The sequence below is a fragment of the Carlito syrichta genome, unplaced genomic scaffold (assembly GCF_000164805.1).
Source record: "Carlito syrichta isolate Samal-C Ts95f unplaced genomic scaffold, Tarsius_syrichta-2.0.1 Scaffold91562, whole genome shotgun sequence".
In the NCBI taxonomy this organism is placed as follows: domain Eukaryota; kingdom Metazoa; phylum Chordata; class Mammalia; order Primates; family Tarsiidae; genus Carlito; species Carlito syrichta.
Window position 1 is genome coordinate 451,648 of NW_007035658.1, and position 17,461 is coordinate 469,108.

Genomic DNA, 17,461 nt, shown 5'->3' on the forward strand with positions numbered 1-17,461 from the left:
CTGCCATACTGTTTTCCACAGCAGCTGCACCATTTTACAGTCCCACCAACAGTGTACAAGGGTTCCAGTTTCTCTACATCCTCCCCAATGCTTGTTATTTTCTGTTTGTCTTGTTTTTTAATGGCATAAAGTGGTATCTCAGTGTGGTTTTCTTTGCATTTCTCTAATGATTAGTGATGTTGAGCATCTTTTCACATGTGTGCTGGCAATTTGTGTATCTTCTATATTTTCTACATAATAGAGAAATGTCTATTCAAGTTCTTTGCCCATTTTTTAATTCCTTGTTTTTTTGTTGAGTTGTAGGAGTTTGTTATATATTTCTGGATATTGACCCCTTATTCAAAGATTTTTAATATTTCCAGATGCATAAAAAGTAGTCTTTGGAAAGGTCCCAGGTTTTCTAGTTGGAGCCCACACTACTCAAACCTTCACATGCCTTGCTCTCCTGTCAAACCAGCTCTGTGCTATTTTCCAAATGCCCCCCCGGATGCTGCATCCTCTGATCACATTGACCTCTTCCCTCTCTCCACTTCTCTGCTAAGCTTGTCTAAAATGCACCTCTGGGCTTGGTGCAGTGGCATACATCTGTAATCCCAGCTACTTGGGAGGCTGAGGTGGGAAGATCGCTTGAGCCTAGGAGTTTGAGACTGGCCTGGGCAACATAGTGTGATCTTAAAACAAGCAAGCAAGCAAACAAACAAGCAAATAGCACCTTTGACACAAAGCCTTGCTTGAGTCTTCTAGAAGGATACAATCGTCCCTCTCCTGGCCTGCCCCCCACCCTACTTTTCTTTGGCCCTGATGTTATTGCTTTGTATTATGGTTGTATATATATATGTATATCTGTCTTCTACTCACTGTAAGGCCCTGAGGAGCTCATATCTGCATTCCCTTCAGCACTAGCACAGCATCTTGAGCATTCAAAGGCCTCATTAAGCAACTGCTTGTAAGGACAGATGTTCTGGAGTTAGGCAGACCAGAGTTCAGCTTCTTCCCTGCTACTTATTCACTGGGTGCCTTTGTGCAAATTTCCAAACCACTCTAAACCTCAGTTTCATTATTTGAAGAATAGGGTAACAACAGCTGCCTCATAGTTTTGTGATGACTGGATGGAATAATGTGCTTTATCACACTGTCTAGCTCACTGCTATTTATTAATTGGGAAATTGGAAGTTAACAGGATTGACTGACCACCTGTGAAAAGCCTAGAGAGTCAAACAAAGGGGTCAAAAAGGCAATATTACTTTCAAGGAGAGGGACTGTATCCATTTGAATGATACGTATGGGGTTTCACCCCTTCTCTCTCTCCATTTTCTTTTCTCCCTCTCTCTTTTCATTAGTGCTGTAACCACTACCACCACCCTTGGAACCGGAAAGCAGCATTATACATTTTTCAGTGGCTTCTCTCCCTCCCTATTTTTTTTTTTTTGAGTTGGAGCCTCATTCTGTCACCCAGACTGGAGTGCAGTGGCACACTTCTGGCCACTGCAGCCTCGACCTGCTGGGCTCCAGCGATCCTTCCGCCTCAGCCTTCCAAGTAACTGGAACTACAGGCGTGCGCTACCACACCCGACTAATTTTTTATTTATTGTAGAGACGAGGTCTCCCCAAGTTGCCCAGGTGGGTCAGGCAATCCACTCACCTCGGCCTCTCAAAGTGCTGGTATTACAGGCTGAGCCACCAAGGTTGGCCTCTCCCTCCCCATTTTCTATTTCAGTTCTCTCCTTGGCAAGATTGGCAGGTGGAGTCCATTAGGGAAGCATGCAGGAAAAACAGTGTAATAAACAATCTGAAACCACACTTGATGTTTGACTATTAAGGGCTTTCAAGGCTCACCATTCCCCCTTACCTTTCTGCCCACATCTGGACATATAGACAAAAAAAGCTCTGGTACTCCTTCTTTTGGTGCCAGTTAGAGCTCAAACCATGCAAACTCTAGCCCATGACAAGAACCCTTACCCCATCCGTACCCTCTAGCCACCATAAAAGTCAAGCCAGTCTCTTTTCCCAGCCCTCTCAAATCATTTTCAAACCAGTTTGGGAGCTAGCCTCTCTCTCCAGAAAGCCTCATTTTATTAGGAATAAACTTTTTCATACACTCTTGGTGCTTGTGTAGTGTCATCATTTGTGACATCAGAACCAAATTTTGAGTGGAGGAATCCACCACATTACTGCAGAGTGTCAAAAACAAATGGAAATGAAAATGCTAGGTCCCTTTATCCATGGGGACCTAGACAACCAAGGCAGGGACAGATGGAATCACCACCTTTTCACCACTCATTTTCTCTGTTACCACAGTTACAATCACATTTGAAGCTACTATTTTCATGGCCATTTAAAAAAAATCAGACAGTTTCCTCCTAGTACTGTGCCAAGGCAAGTTTGAGAATTTTAAGAAGGCTTGTAATTACAAGGTTCAGAACTGCCAGCTCATCTTACCTTACGTTTTTTGCTTCTGAGCAGCTCTTGCATCCTTTTGGGGTTTGGGAATCTTTTTTTGTCCCAGGTGAAGTACCTCTTGCCCTCAGTGTGCTCTATGTCCAGCCATATGACATCATAAGGAATGTCATGTTCATCACAACCTGCATCTACTGCAATGACATCCTGCTCATCTTCATAGTTCCAGCGGCACTGGTGGTACCCCAAGGAGAACAGAGGGGGCATGGCTTGCGTGCCTAAAAAGGAACATGGCAACTATGTCAACTGCCACCATAGTGATCATGATCCATTCTATAAAAATTTCCCAAATGTCATCAGGGTGCTAAGTATTGAGCTTGTACTTAGAATATAAAGGAGAAGAAAGCACAGTTCCTGCCTTCATGGAAATAACAACCTGACTGATGAGGCAGATGTATAAATAAAATGTTCTGCTCTGAGGTATAACTATGTTAAGGCTGTCTAGTGCTATCGGAACATAGAGAGCTTAACAAATTCTGGCTGCACTGAAGTGGAGAGTCCTAAAAGGCTTTCTAGAGGACGTAATGCTTGGTGGGGACTTTAAAGAATAAGTAGGAGTGCACCATACAGGGAGAATAGATAGAGCACTCCAGGTACAGGGAATAGAAGAGACACGGAGGCAGAAAACCACATGACAGGCTTAGGAAATATCAGTATTCCAGGCTGTTACCATGTGAGAGAGACTAGAAAACGAAACTGAAGAAGGTCAGATCGTAAGGGCCCTGTAGTTCAGGTTAGGCATGCTGAATCTTGTTTTATGGGAAGCCTTCCAAGGATGGGCAAGAAGTAACCTTTTCAGATCTATGTTTTAGGAAAATTAAGTTAGAGAGCAGTGTTGAGACCAGAAGGGAAAGAGGCTGAAGTCAGGAAGAAATGTCAGGAAATTATAATCAACACATGAAGCACCTTCCCCTCCCACTAAAACCAGAGTAAAGAAAAAGGAATAAAGCCACCCAAACCAAGAGAAAGGGAGAGGAGTAATTTCAGTGAAAATCTGGAAGGCGGCAGGCAGGGAAGGGTGGTAACTGTTGAGCAAAGCCCAGGAAGCTCTCACCCGGGTGCTTGTGAGGATGCTACTGATGAGGGAAGAGCTCATCCTTGCTCCCAGAATACTAGCATTCCCACCCCTAGTGCTGGAACATGAGACTCATCCAGGCTCCAAGAACACTGGCAGAGACACTCCCACCCCTAGTGCTAGAACACAGAGCTTCCAGGAAGAGCCTTCCCAATAAATATAAATGGTGACCAAGGGTCAACCCTACATTCAAGCAAAGTCTCCAGAATTAGAGATAGGGACTCAAATAAAGAAATAGAATAAATGGATCTCTGAGAAAACAGGGACAATGCAAGGAATCAAAGTAAATATCAAAACTTTCCCACTGGTATCTCTAGAGAGAGAAAAAAAAATATATATATTATACTCTTAAACAAGACTAGGATAGCATAAAACAAATACAGGTTGAGTATCCTGATCTGAAACTCTGAAATCTGAAATGCTCCACAATCTGAAGCTTCTTGAGTACCAACACAATGCTCAAAGGAAACGCTCACTGGAGCATTTTAGATTTCAAGTTTTTAGATTAGAAATGGCCAACTGGTAAGTATAATGCAAATAGTCCAAAATTCAAAAAAACCTTAAATCTGAAATACTTTTGGTCTCAAGCATTTTGGATAAGGGACCCTCAACCTGTATATAATTTATGGAACAATAAATGTCATTTAATGCTGTGTGCTATTCTGAAATCTTCACGAGGTTTAGAAGTGGGGTAACAATACTTAGGAGATCACAGAAATTTGGGTGTCTGAGGCAGGAGGATTGCTTGAGGCCAGGAATTCAAGACCAGCTTGGGCAACATAGCAAGACCCTGTCTATACAAAAAACAAACAAACAAAAAATCAGCCAGGCATGGTAACGTGTGCCTGTAGTCCTAGCTACTTGGGAGGCTGAGGCAGGAGGATTGCTTGAGCCCAGGAGTTCCAGGTGAGCTATGATCGCATCACTGTATTCTAGCCTGAGTGACAGAGTGAGATCCTGTCTCTTAAAAAAGAAGAAGAAAGAAAGAAAGAAAGAAAGAAAGAAAGAAAGAAAGAAAGAAAGAAAGAAAGAAAGAAAGAAAATACTTAGATGCTCAACAAACTTAAAATTATACAGAGCAGCATTGAGTCTGTCCCAGTGAAATAGGTTACATAAATTATGGTACCAACACTTTTGCTACTTTGGTTTTTAAATGTTAGGGTAATAAATGTTTTCTGAGTGTTTTGCAAACAAGCAAAAACAAAAAACCAAGGAAGAATAAGAGGATAAGAAAGTGCACTTAAGCAATATTGATAGCATGAATGCAAGGCCTGGAAGATAAACTTGAGAAAATTGCTCAGAAAATAGACAAAAAGCAGAAGGAGATCATGAAATCCGTAGAGGAGAAAGAGAAAAAGGAGAGAAAAACATCAATCAAAGGATTATTATAAGACTGTTTTCCAGAGCTGAAAAACATAATTCTCAAGACTGAAAGGGTCCACATCAATTTTATTCCACTGGTCTATATATCTAGTAACACTCTGTTGACTACCATAGCTTTGAAGTAAGCTTTGGAATTGGGAACTGAGTTTTTCTTTTTCAAGATTGGTTTAGCTATTCAAGCACATATGAATTTGAAGATCAGCTTTTCTACTCCTGCAAAAAAGATCAAGAATTTTGATAGGTTGCAATGGATCTGTAAATCACTTCCAGTATTATTGCCATCTTAACAATATTAAGTCTTCCAATCCAAGATCTTGGGATGGCGTTTAATTTATTTAGACTTTCTTTAATTTTTTCAGGAATATTTTGTAGTTTTCAGGCCTTTCACTTCCTTGGTTAGGTGTATTCCTAGACTATTTTATTTTTTTCAATGCTATTTTAATGGGCTTATTTTCTTAATTCTTTTTTGGATTGTTCATTGCTGATGTATGGAAACATAACTAATTTTCTGTGTGTTTATTTTGTACCCTGTAACTTAGCTAAATTTATTAGCTCTGGTAGTTTTTTGTGGATTCTTTGGGAGTTTCTATATATAGGATCATATCATTTGCAAAGAGAGATTCTATTTCTTCCTTTCCAATTTGGATGCCTTTTATTTCTTTTTCTTGCCTAATCACTCTGGTTAGAACTTCCAGTACAATGTTGCATAGCATTGTACTGTTTCTGATCTTGTCTCATCTTGTTTCTGATCTTAGAGAGAAGCTTGCTGGTTTCTAAAGATAAAATGTTTTAGGCTGGGTGAGTTGGCTCATGCTGGTAATTCTACCACTTTGGGAGGCTGAGGTGGGAAGATCGCTTGAGCCCAGGAGTTTGAGACGATCCTGGGCAACATAGCAAGACTTTGTCTCTACAAAAAAAAAAAACAGAAAAAATTAAGTGGTTGTGGTGGTGTGCGCCTCTAGTCCCAGTTACTCAGGAGGCTGAGGTAGAAGGATCACCTGATCCCAGGAGGTCAAGGCTGTGGTGAGCCATGATTGTGCCACTGCACTCTAGCCTGGGCAACAGAGTGAGACCTTGACTTAAAAGAAAAAAAAAAAAAAAAAGAAATTTTTTAATGCTAAAGCCATTAGTATATTTTATTGGAGAAGAAAATAGAAAATTTCAGGTTGGGATATTGGTTATCTGAGATCAAGGTAGAGGAAGCCCAGGGGCTAAAGGCTCCAAGAAAGGCAGATGGCAAGGAATTAGAGTGTTAGCAATTAGGGTGTTCTAGACTCAATGCAATGTGTAACTGAACTGAATGGATGAGAGTACTGAATGGATGAGAGTAGGAGCAGGAATACTTGCTACTTTAAACCCTTGGGTTAGTTGTTTATAAATTCTACATAGTGTGCAACAAATATTAATTTACTGTGGTGATACATGGGATAAAAGATATATAACAGAACTGGAAACCAGCACTTTTACATCCAAATACCTGTAAGGCGTGAGTACTGTGTGAAGATGTCTGAAGGTGTGGGTCCTGTCAGCAGAAAAACATCAATGATTCCACTCTCTGACATCCAGTGTACATGAGTTCGAGATCTGATCTTTTGTTTAGCAGCAACTGGGCCCTTCTGGGTCAACATATACTGGAAAGGGAATGGAATGAAAATGTGAGAAGTTTCCCTCTGACAACATCTATCCGTATGTGAGTAACAGTCTCTTTTTTTAGTAGATAGTACTGACATTCACTGATTATACTACAAAGTCTTTGGTGGCAGAGAACTACCACTACAAAGATAATAGCTGTGACTGCACTGCAGTGGTTTTATTTCTTCTGTAAGTATGGCATGCAGCCATGATCCATAGCTCACCTCTACTGCAGGCTCTGTATTGATCTCCACTAGTGTTTCTGAGGCATTCAGCCAGAAAATGCCTATGGTCCTGCCTTGTTTGTGCGCCAGAAGATAAGGCACTGACCCATAAATGCCCATTTTGTCATGTATTTTATATCCATAGACATCCAGGTTATAAAGACGGTAAGCATCTCCATCACTGAAACACAAGGATTATTATCAATTATCAACACAAATATATTATTAATAAATAGAATAGCTCCACTCTCCCCTGAAAACACTTAAGTCCCATGAGTCTTTCAAGGCTCAACTCTTACCACTTCCCTAAAGATTTCTTGACCTGACCTGGGTGAATGCGATCCTCCTTCTTTGATTCCTTTGGCACCTCCTCCTATGACAATTAATTAGCACACGATCCCATCTTAGATCTCTTTTCTTTTTAAAAAAATTTTTATTTTATTTTATTTTAAAGATGTGGGGTACAATTCAGAATTAGATATACAAGTGGTCATTGTACAGGTAAAGTTTGGGCCTCCCTTTGGTCCCCGTTTTGCCTGGTTTGAGATTAGGTATGTTTACTGATGTTAGGAGATCTCTTTTCTAAATAACTCTTGTAGGAGGGAACTGTCTGCACACAGCAAGCACATAGTAAGTATCTGCTGATGAATTCTGAGAGTACTTCTCTGATGCAAAAAAAAAGAAAAGTGTCCCAACAGGCTTCCACTGTGCTTAGTGGGGCAAGGCTGGGAACTGAATTTGGGGTGGGAGGCATAGAACTCAGAGCTCATGTTGGTATGAAAGCAGCATCGTGATTTTTTTTTTTTTGAGGTGGAGTCTCACTCTGTTGCCCAGGCTGGCACACTCACAGCCATCCCATTTTTTGAGGTGGAGTCTCACTCTGTTGCCCAGGCTGGCACACTCGCAGCCATCCCAGTGTTGACCTGCTGGGTTCCTGTGATCCTTACGCCTCAGTCTTCCAAGTAGCTGGAACTACAGGCATGTGCTACCACGCCCTGCTAATTTTTTATTTATTGTAGAGAGGAGGTCTTCTCAAGTTGCCCGGGCTGGTCTCGAGCCCACAGGCTCAGGCAATCCACTTACCTCAGCCTCCCAAAGTGCTGGGATTACAGGCTGAGCCACCAAGTCTGGCTGATATATATATATATTTTAAGAGTTCAGGGTCTCACTCTCTTGCTCAGGCTGGAGTGCAGAAGCGCAATCATAGCTCACTGTAACTTCAAACACCTGGGCTCAAGTGATCTTCCCACCTCAGCCACCTTAGTACCTGGGACTACAGATGTCCACCACCATGCCCAGTTAATTTTTAAACTTTTTTGTAGAGACCCAGGCTGGTCTCAAACGCCTGGCTTCAAGCAATCCTCCCACCTTGGCCTCCTAAAATGCTGAGATTACAGGCCTGAGTCACCAAGCTCAGCCAAGAGCAGCACAGTTTCTGATGGACTTGTCACTATGCCTGCGTGTCAAATAAACAGCACCTTTACCTGGCAACCACATCAGGTTCTGTTTCTCTTTGGTTTTGTTTCCTCTTAGTTTGATGTCTCTGCCATCTATTTGTCAATAGTGTTAGCCTGATATCCCTGAGGGAATCAAAGGTGATATGAGATGCCACACTTTTCCATTCTCTGTCTTACTGTCCCCTTTCAGTAAAAGCCTTTTTCTAGGTCAGTGATTTTTCACAGTACATCCTTCCAGGGCTCCACAAAAAGACCTTGAGAGGTGAAAGTGAAACTCAGAGGTAAAGATCTTCTCCATACTTTGATCACAGCAGCTCCATATTTTTACTTCTTTTATATTTTTTAGGTTCAGCATTATACTTTCTATAATTATCTAATTTTGCCAAAAAAGATAAACAACATGGAAAACCACTGCTCTGGGGGATCATTCAAAGAAGATTCTTAAAGGTCCACAAGCAATAACAAGGAGAAAAAGGCCTGGCACATATTAGTGCTGGCTCAGACATCACATAAATGTTCCTTTCAAATCTCCTCAATCTAGAAACCAGAGCCTCCTATTGAGAATTCTTTTCACTTACCCAGTAGTTTTAAGTAGGTGTGATTCTGCATGTTGTGGGATCCCGTAGAGATGCTCAAATCCATGCAAGGAAAAATCCAAACCAACTGAAGCAGGACCTGTAGAGATCAGGATACTGATCAAGCTTTGCTTCTCAATAGGACACTAACGTAAGAAGATTCAGTGAACTATGAGTGTAGCAAGATGACTAGACTAGGGGCCAAGAGATCTGAGCTCGCTGTGACCAATCAGCCAATGCTGTGTACTGACTCTCCCTAAGATGTTATATTCAGGCATTACATAAAATGTGTAAGCAAAGTTCTGGTCATAGTGTTAGTTATATTGCCTTAGCTGTATACTGTAGCTCTCTCTGTCATCAGTTATAATAAATCTCTTTCTCTCTGTAAAATATGGTTACGTTTTAGACTTTTTCCCCAAAATACATTGCACGTTTCTTTAGAAACAAAGGATATTGAGCACTTTTAATCTTTGCTAGATAAAATGATGAAGTGTCTACTATCTGATCACATATTCTTACTGCCAGCCTCATTTTGACTGCCTACAGGAAATGTCATTTTAAGGTCACCTGAGGGGGCTTCACTGACTCCTCAAAATACTCCTTCCCTGTGATTGTGGTTATATAAATTTCCTTTAACCAAAGACAAAATCCTTTATTTAACAATTATTTTAGAGCTATGGGAAAATGGAAATACCTAGGTGATATAACATGGACTTAAATTTAGCTTAGTTTAAAGTACTGGACATCAAATGGTTCTTATTTGTAGGAGTTTGCAGGAAAGGAATGCTACAGAGAAGGTAAAAAAAAACAAAAATTATGTTGTTACAAAAAGGGAAGCCTGAGAACCCTACTACTTATAAATCTGGGACATTCTGTCAGCCCTGACCATTATGCTATGCTGTAGATATAAATGGGTAGAATGAGGATTCCAAAGGAGGTAGGAAGGGTTTGTTATTCTATAGGGGAGGGAAAAGGAAAGTAAGTTTTTTTCTAACCATATAAGCCCCAAGTATCTGAAAGGCATTTCCTAAAAAGACAAACTCTTCCTCCCCTCAACCCCATCACTGAGCCTAGTGAGAAATGTCACACCCACTGGACGATGGGAGGGCTTGGATAATGCTGAGAACCACTGGCTTGGAATATTGGCGCTGTGAGCTGCAGAACTTGGTTTCTCATCACTTGACTCTCATCAAAAGAGAATGTGGAATTTGTAGCTGTCTGATCTACTGGACAGAGCAAACAGTGTGCTGACCTAGGCTCCTCCATGAGACCATAAGCTCTGTGTGATTCACACTTCTCTTATACTCCCCATAAAAGGCACATAATTACTATATATCTGTTGCAATTCATTACTGAAGGATAGAAGACCCAAATCTGGTATTTCTGTTAATCTTACAGATGCCTCTTGTTTTAGGTTTGATAGACTAAGGAGCCTGACTTTAGATAGAGATATACAGTCATTTTGAAATGATCTGTTTTAATACTACACCAGCTTCAATTTTACCATTAGCTTTGACATCCACAAATTTTCCAAATTTCTCCTCCCACAGGCACAGATCCTCTTGATTTTTCTGTTGGTACAAAAATGAAGCAAATTGAGTTTATAAACTGAAACATGTTGTAGCCACAATAGCACACTTTATTTGGATTATTAAAAAATAAGACTGAGCCAGGTGTGGTGGTTCACACTTGTAATCCAAGCACTTTGGGAGGCTCAGGCAGGAGGATTGCTTCAGTCTAGGAATTCAAGACCAGTCTGGACAACATAGCGAGACCTTGTCTCTACAAAAACAAAAAACCAAAACAAAATAAAAAAGTAGTGATGTGTGGTGGTGCACACCTGTAGTCTCAGTTACTTGGGAGGCTAAAGAGGAAGGATCACCTGAGCCCAGGAGGTTGGGCTGCAGTGATCCATGATCGTGCCACTGCACTCCAGCCTGGTTGACAGAGAGAGACCCCAACTCCAAAACAACACGAGACTGAGAAAATGAGGACGTCTTTTAGAAGACAAGTTTGTGATGTCAGTATATTTAACAACAAATTTATGTTCTAAATAAATGTCAGTAATCATCCTTATGAGCCAAAGCTGATATAAATATATATAGTGGTAAAATACACACAATATAAAATTTACTATTTTCAAGTATACAGTTCAGTGGCATCAAGGACATTCACACTGTTGTGCAACCAGCATTCTCATCAAAGAACGTTTTCATCTTCCCAAACTGAACCTTCCTGCCTAGTAAATAACAACTCCTTATTTCTCTCCACTAGTCCTGGCAGTCATTTTCTACTTCCTGTCTCTATGAATTTGACTGCTCTAGGTACCTCATATAAGTGGAATCATATTTGTCCTTTTGTGACCCACTTATTTCATTTAGGATAATGTCTTCAAGTTTTATCCACTTTGTAGCACATATGTAAGAATCTCCCTCCTTTTTAAGACTGAATAATATCGTATTGTATGTATATACCACAATTTGTTTATTGGTCATCCGTCAGTGGACACTTGAGTTTCTTTTACCTTGTGGCTACTGTGTATAATGCTGCTATGGATATGGGTGTATAAATATAATAAATATATATCTGAGTCCCTGCCTTCACTTTTGGGTATATACTCAAGTGGGATTGCTAGGTCAAATTGTAATTCTGTTTACATTTTTGAGGAACTGCCATACCATTTGACATGAATACCTTTCCATGAACCAAAATGATATGAAAGGACTTGGAAAAATGTAGTCTTTACATATATAAAAAATTTTTAAAAATTTTCTTGAAAACATGTGAGAAAAAACATTTAGAATCCAACAATTTAGTTCTGTTTTGAGAGAGTCTATGCAGAGATTTGTTTTTGCTGAGATGGGCACTGCTCCCCTTATTCCCCCTGCTTTCAATTAGCCAAAATACTGGCTATATTCTTGTGCTAGTTTGAGAAGTCAACTAGGATGACAATTGCTGCTCAGGTCCATAATCTTTTGATCTAGAGCTATAAACTTTTTTTTTTGCTTTATAAAAGTCTTCTTTTACTAGTAGAATGAAAAAAGTTTTTTTAAAAAAATTGTGTGTGTATACGAAATACATATTTCTTTGAAATGAATTATTTGCCCACTTCTAGGTTGTTTCTTCATAATTAAGGCACCTGCAAAGCGAGCCCCTGCATTTTTAACCACACCTGAATGCTTAATGTGGAAGTTATTAGTGTGGGGTCCATCGATGGGGTTTAGAGTCTGTTACCTTCCAAAAAACTGTATGAAAAAATTTTAATTTTTCTATGGAGATGATTTATAGTTTTCATCAGATTCTTGCAAAAAGGTCTGTGACTGAGAACCACTACCTAAACTACCTAATTAGTAACCTCCCAAAAGTTGATTTGTTGTACTGTTAAAAAACTGTGTAAAGTTATGCCTTAGTTGCCCTTATCTTCTCTATTTAGAAATGGAAAAATTACCGTCTCTCATGCTCATCAACATGAGTCAGTTCTGAAGCAAAAGGATTTGTTCTTTCTGCACTGAAAATATTTTTCATCATTCCGGTGGCCATAGCTACTGTCAGGCTCCTTTCAAGATACATGTGGCTCTGGATGAAAAGAAGAATTCTGGAGTGTTCATTCTTCATCATTCAGCAAAAGAATCTTTTAAAAACAGAAAAAAAATCAAGCACAGTGGCTCACACCTGTAATCCCAGCACCTTGAAAGGCTGAGGTGGGAGGATTGCTGGAGCCCAAGGGTTTGAGACCAGCCTGGGCAACATAGCTAGACCTCATCTTTAAAAAAATTAAAAAAGGGCAACCCCTTCAGGTCCCCTCCCAATGTGGGAGCTTTTCTGTCTGCTCAATAAATCCTGCTTTCTCAAAATGAAATAAAAATAAAAAATAAAAATAAAGGCTGGGTGTGGCAGCTCAAGCCTGTAATCCCAGCACTTTGAGAGACCGAGGTGAGAGGATTGCCTGAGCCCATGAGTTTGAGACCAGCCTGGGCAACTTGGCAAGACCTCATCTCTACAATAAATAAAAAAAAATTAGCCAGGCATGGTAGTGCATGCCTATAGTTCAGGCTACTTAGAAGGCTGAGGTGGAAGGATCACCTGAGCCCAGCAGGTTGACGCTGGGGTGGCCGTGAGCGTGCCACTGCTCTCCAGCCTACGCAACAGAGTGAGATGCCAACTCAAAAAAATAATAATAATAAAATAAAAAATAAGAAAAATTAGCTGGGTGTGGTGGCATGCACCTGTAGTCCCAGCTACTTGGGTGGCTAAGGCTGAGCCCAGGAGATTGAGAGTGAGGTAAGCTGTGATCATGCCACTGCACTCTAGCCTGGGAGACAGGGTGAGGCCCTGACTCTAAATAAGTAAACAAATAAATACAGAAATAAAAAGACCATGAACCTGAAATAAGACCTGACATATAGGAGATACTTAACAAATATTTGTTGGATAAGATTGTTACAAGTCTCCACAGAACTGCCCCTGCCTATCTCTCTAGCCTTGTTACATATTACCACCCTTTTGCCTTCCTCCAGGTAAAAGAAATATATGCTGTATATATATTCCCTTTCTTCAAATGTCCTCTTTACTACCTCAAGATCTTTAAATATGTAGTTCTACCTGGAATGTTGTTTTCCCAACTTTTTGACTAGTCAATGTATACTCGTGTCAGTTTCAGCTTTAACATGATTTCCTTCAGTCTTTCTCAACCCTGATCTTGGGCAGGTTCCTTACTGTATTTTCCTACAGCACCGTTTTGTAACACTTCTCATGCTTGTAATTACTTACTCAAGGCCTGTCTTTCCCAATAGATTCTAGCTTCTATGATAATAGGTTTCAGATTAGTTTTATTCAAGACTGATTCCCCTTGCATAGCACAATGCCTGGCAAAAAGGAGGCACTCAGGAAGTATCTGTTTTTATGAATAAATGAATAAATACATGAATGCAGAAATGAGTGAAACAATCAATGAAATGATATGGTGAGCAAAAGAAACAGGTAGTCTCACCTATGCATAGTAGATCAGTTAACAAGTACCCTTCTGTAGAAGGAAGGAACAGAATTCATTCTATTCCCCATAATTGTGAAGATGGTGAAAAAGATAATGATAGGCTGGGCTTGGTGGCTCAGTCTTTAATCCCAGCACTTGGGGAGGCCAAGGCGAGTGGATGGCCTGAGACTGTGGGTTCGAGACCAGCCCAGGCAACTTAGTGAAACCTCATCTCTACAAAAAATTAGCTGGGTGTGGTAGCGTGTACCTGTAGTTCCAGCTACTAGGAAGGCTGAGGTGGAAGTTTCACCGGAGCCCAGCAGGTCGACACTGGGATGACTGTGAGTGTACCAGTGCACTCCTGGGCAACAGAGTGAGACTATAACTCAAAAAAAAAAAAAAAGATAACTACAAATAGCTCAATCTAGATTACCTGAGAGGTGTCAATTGATGCATCCTCCTCATTTTCTTTGGCAGCTCTGTTTTAACATAAATAAATTTATTTTACTCAATGGCAAGACCGACAGAATTTTACTCATTGATAAAGATTTTCATTTTCAACTTTTGAGGCCCCATAAATTATATCCTTTAAATCATTAAATATAACATCATTATAAAAATAAAAATGAAGCTGAGTGCAGTAGTGTGCATTTGTAAACCCAGTTACTCAGGAGGCTGAGGTGGGAAGATTGCTTGAGCCCAGGAGTTTGAGGCCAGCTTGGGCAACATAGTGAAAGTTTATCTCTAAAAAATAAAAAACAATAGATTGCTGGTGCAGTGGCTCACATCTGTAATTCTAGCACTTTGTGAGGCTGAGTTGGGCAGATTGCCTGAGCCCAGGAGTTTGAGACTAGCCTGGACAACACAGAAAAAATTAAAAAGTTTAGCCACGCATGGTGGCGCACTCCTATAACCCCAGCAACTTGGGATGCTGAGGTGGAAGAATTGCCCGATCCCAAGAGGTTGAGGCTGCCGTGAACCATGATTGTTGTGAACATGCCACTACACTCCAGCCTGGGTGACTGACTCAAAATATATTAATAATAATAATAATAATAATAATAACAATAAATTAAAGAAAAAGTTCATATAATTGAAACTTGATGAATGTTAATCCAATAGTTTGATTTCTTACACAAATTTAGCTATATTTGAATTTTCTTGTTAACTTTTTAAAAATATCTCTTTTTTTATAATAAATATAATTACATTAATAATATTTCAAGCCGGGCTCAGTGGCTCAGCCTGTAATCCCACGCCTTTGGGAGGCTGAGGCGAGTGGATTGCCTGAGCCCGTGGGTTCGAGACCCGCCTGGGCAGCAGACCTCATCTCTACAATAAATCAAAAAATCAGCCGAGCATGGTAGTGCATGCCTGTAATTCTGGCTACTCGGAAAGCTGAGGCGGAAGGATCGCCAGAGCCCAGCAGGTCAAGGCTGTGGTGGCCGGGAGCGGCCACTGCACTCCAGTCTGGGCGACAAAGTAAGACTCCAACTCAAAAAAAAAAAAAAATAATAATAATAATATTTCAACAATACAAAAGTAAACAAGATAGAACACAGGTCCCCTCACTCAGTGTTATCTTAGTACACAGCAACATAATGTACAGTTTTCCAGAATGATTATGACAATATATTTTTTCACCCACAATAGTATTTGAGTGCTCGCAATCTTAAAGACACTGGATTTTATCAATTTTTTGCCAATCCAAAATTTTAGAAAAAATAATGCATTTCAATGTGTATTTCCACGATCACAAATGATGTAGACTACCATTTAATACGTTTAATAGTACTTCTATTTTGTCCCCTGTGAATTGTTTACTTACTCATTATACATCAATTTTTGTCTTCAGTATAAAATGCAGCTCGCATGTCAAAGAGTACATAAAATATATGAAGAGTTTAAAGAATAATACTGAAGTGAACACCTAAGAGTTCACCAATGAGCTTTAGCAACAGAAATAACTTATTTCCTTAAAGTCTCTGTGTTCCTGTTTTCAAATTCACCTGCCTCCTCCTCTTGTTTAGAGGTATTAAATTTTGTGTTAATTATTCTCTTGACTTTTAAAAATAACATTCTCACACGTGTATGAATCCTCAAACAATATAATATTTAAGTTTGCTTTTCTAAAGAACTTTTATATAAATAAAAGTTACTGTATATATTCTTTTGTGACTTTTTTCACACAATTAAATTTTTTTTGACATTTATTTTGTTAATATGCATTGCTGCAGTTTGTATCACCCAAACTTTTTCTTTTCTTATTAACTTTTTGTTTCTTTTCTTATTGACTCGTATGAGCTCTTTCTATATTATGCATATTTTTTTCCTTATATATGTTTTACAAATTTCCGTTATGTTGCCCTTTACTTTTTTTTAAATTTAAAAAACTTTATTTATTTATTTATTTTTTGTTCGTTTTTTTTGAGTTGGAGTCTCACTCTGTCGCCCAGACTGGAGTGCAGTGGCCGCTCCCGGCCACCGCAGCCTCGACCTGCCGGGCTCCGGCGATCCTTCCGCCTCAGCCTTCCGAGTAGCCGGAATTACAGGCATGCGCTACCACGCCCGGCTGATTTTTTGATTTATTGTAGAGATGAGGTCTCGCTGCCCAGGCGAGTCTCGAACCCGTGGGCTCAGGCAATCCATTCACCTCAGCCTCCCAAAGGCGTGGGATTACAGGCTGGGCCACCGAGCCCAGCTAAAAAACTTTATTTTTAAGAGGTTAGGATCATAGCACAACTGACTGGCAAATAGAGCGCTCCCATACATCCCTCACCCCACACACGAACAACCTCCTCCAATGTTGACATCCCACATCACATTTGTTACATGAAATGAATCTACATTGACATATCATTATAACCAAAGTCCCTAGTTTCCATTAGGGTTCACATTAGGTACATTCTATGGACTTGGATAAATGTAGAATGACATATATCAACCACTGTAGTAACATACAGAGTATTCTCACTACTCTAAAAGTTCTCTATGCTCAATCTATGCATCAGTCTGTCCTCTAAAGCCCTGGCCACCACTAATCTTTTCACTGTTTCCATAGTTCTGCTTTTTCTGGAAGGTCATATCATTGGAATCATACAATATGTACTTTCAGATTGGTTTTTGTCACTACTTAGTAATATACATTTAAGTTTCCTCCATGTGTTTTCATGGCTTGACAGCCCCCTCCCTTTAACACTAAATAATATTCCATCATCTGGATGGACCACAGTTTATTTGTCCATTCACCTACTAATAAACATCTTGGTTGCTTCCATGTTCTGCCAATTATGAACAAAGCTGCTATAAACATCCATATACAGGTTTCTGTGAGAAAATACAATTTCAATTTATTCAGGCAAATACCAAGGAGTATGATCCTGGATTGTATGGTGGGATCATGTTTAATTTTGTGAGAAACTGCCAAACTGTCTTTCAAAATGGCTGTACCATTTTGCTTTCTCAGCAGCAATGAATGTTGCTCTTCATTCTCTCCTTTTGGTGTAAATGTTTTGGATTTTGGCCATTCATATAGGGCTATAGTGGAATTCATTTCAATTTGTAATTGCCTGATGATATATGATAATGAACATCTTTTCATAAGGTCACTTGCCATGAGTATTTCTTCTTTGGTGAGGTGTCTGTTCAGGATTTTTGCCCTTTTTTTTTTTTTTTTTTTTTTTTTT

General features: G+C 39.8%; 1 protein-coding gene across 1 annotated transcript in view; it reads right to left on the reverse strand.

Annotated features, from left to right (window-relative positions):
- GANC (glucosidase alpha, neutral C) overlaps positions 1-17,461 on the reverse strand; it is a 70,012-nt gene that overhangs the window by 28,394 nt on the left and 24,157 nt on the right. Inside the window, exons 7-12 of the mRNA XM_008059430.2 lie at positions 14,209-14,254; positions 10,308-10,374; positions 8,807-8,903; positions 6,772-6,952; positions 6,393-6,546; positions 2,440-2,675 (exon numbers count right to left, since the gene is read on the reverse strand). Of these exons, the coding sequence (XP_008057621.1) occupies positions 2,440-2,675; positions 6,393-6,546; positions 6,772-6,952; positions 8,807-8,903; positions 10,308-10,374; positions 14,209-14,254 (781 nt within the window). The remainder of the gene's footprint in view (positions 1-2,439; positions 2,676-6,392; positions 6,547-6,771; positions 6,953-8,806; positions 8,904-10,307; positions 10,375-14,208; positions 14,255-17,461) is intronic.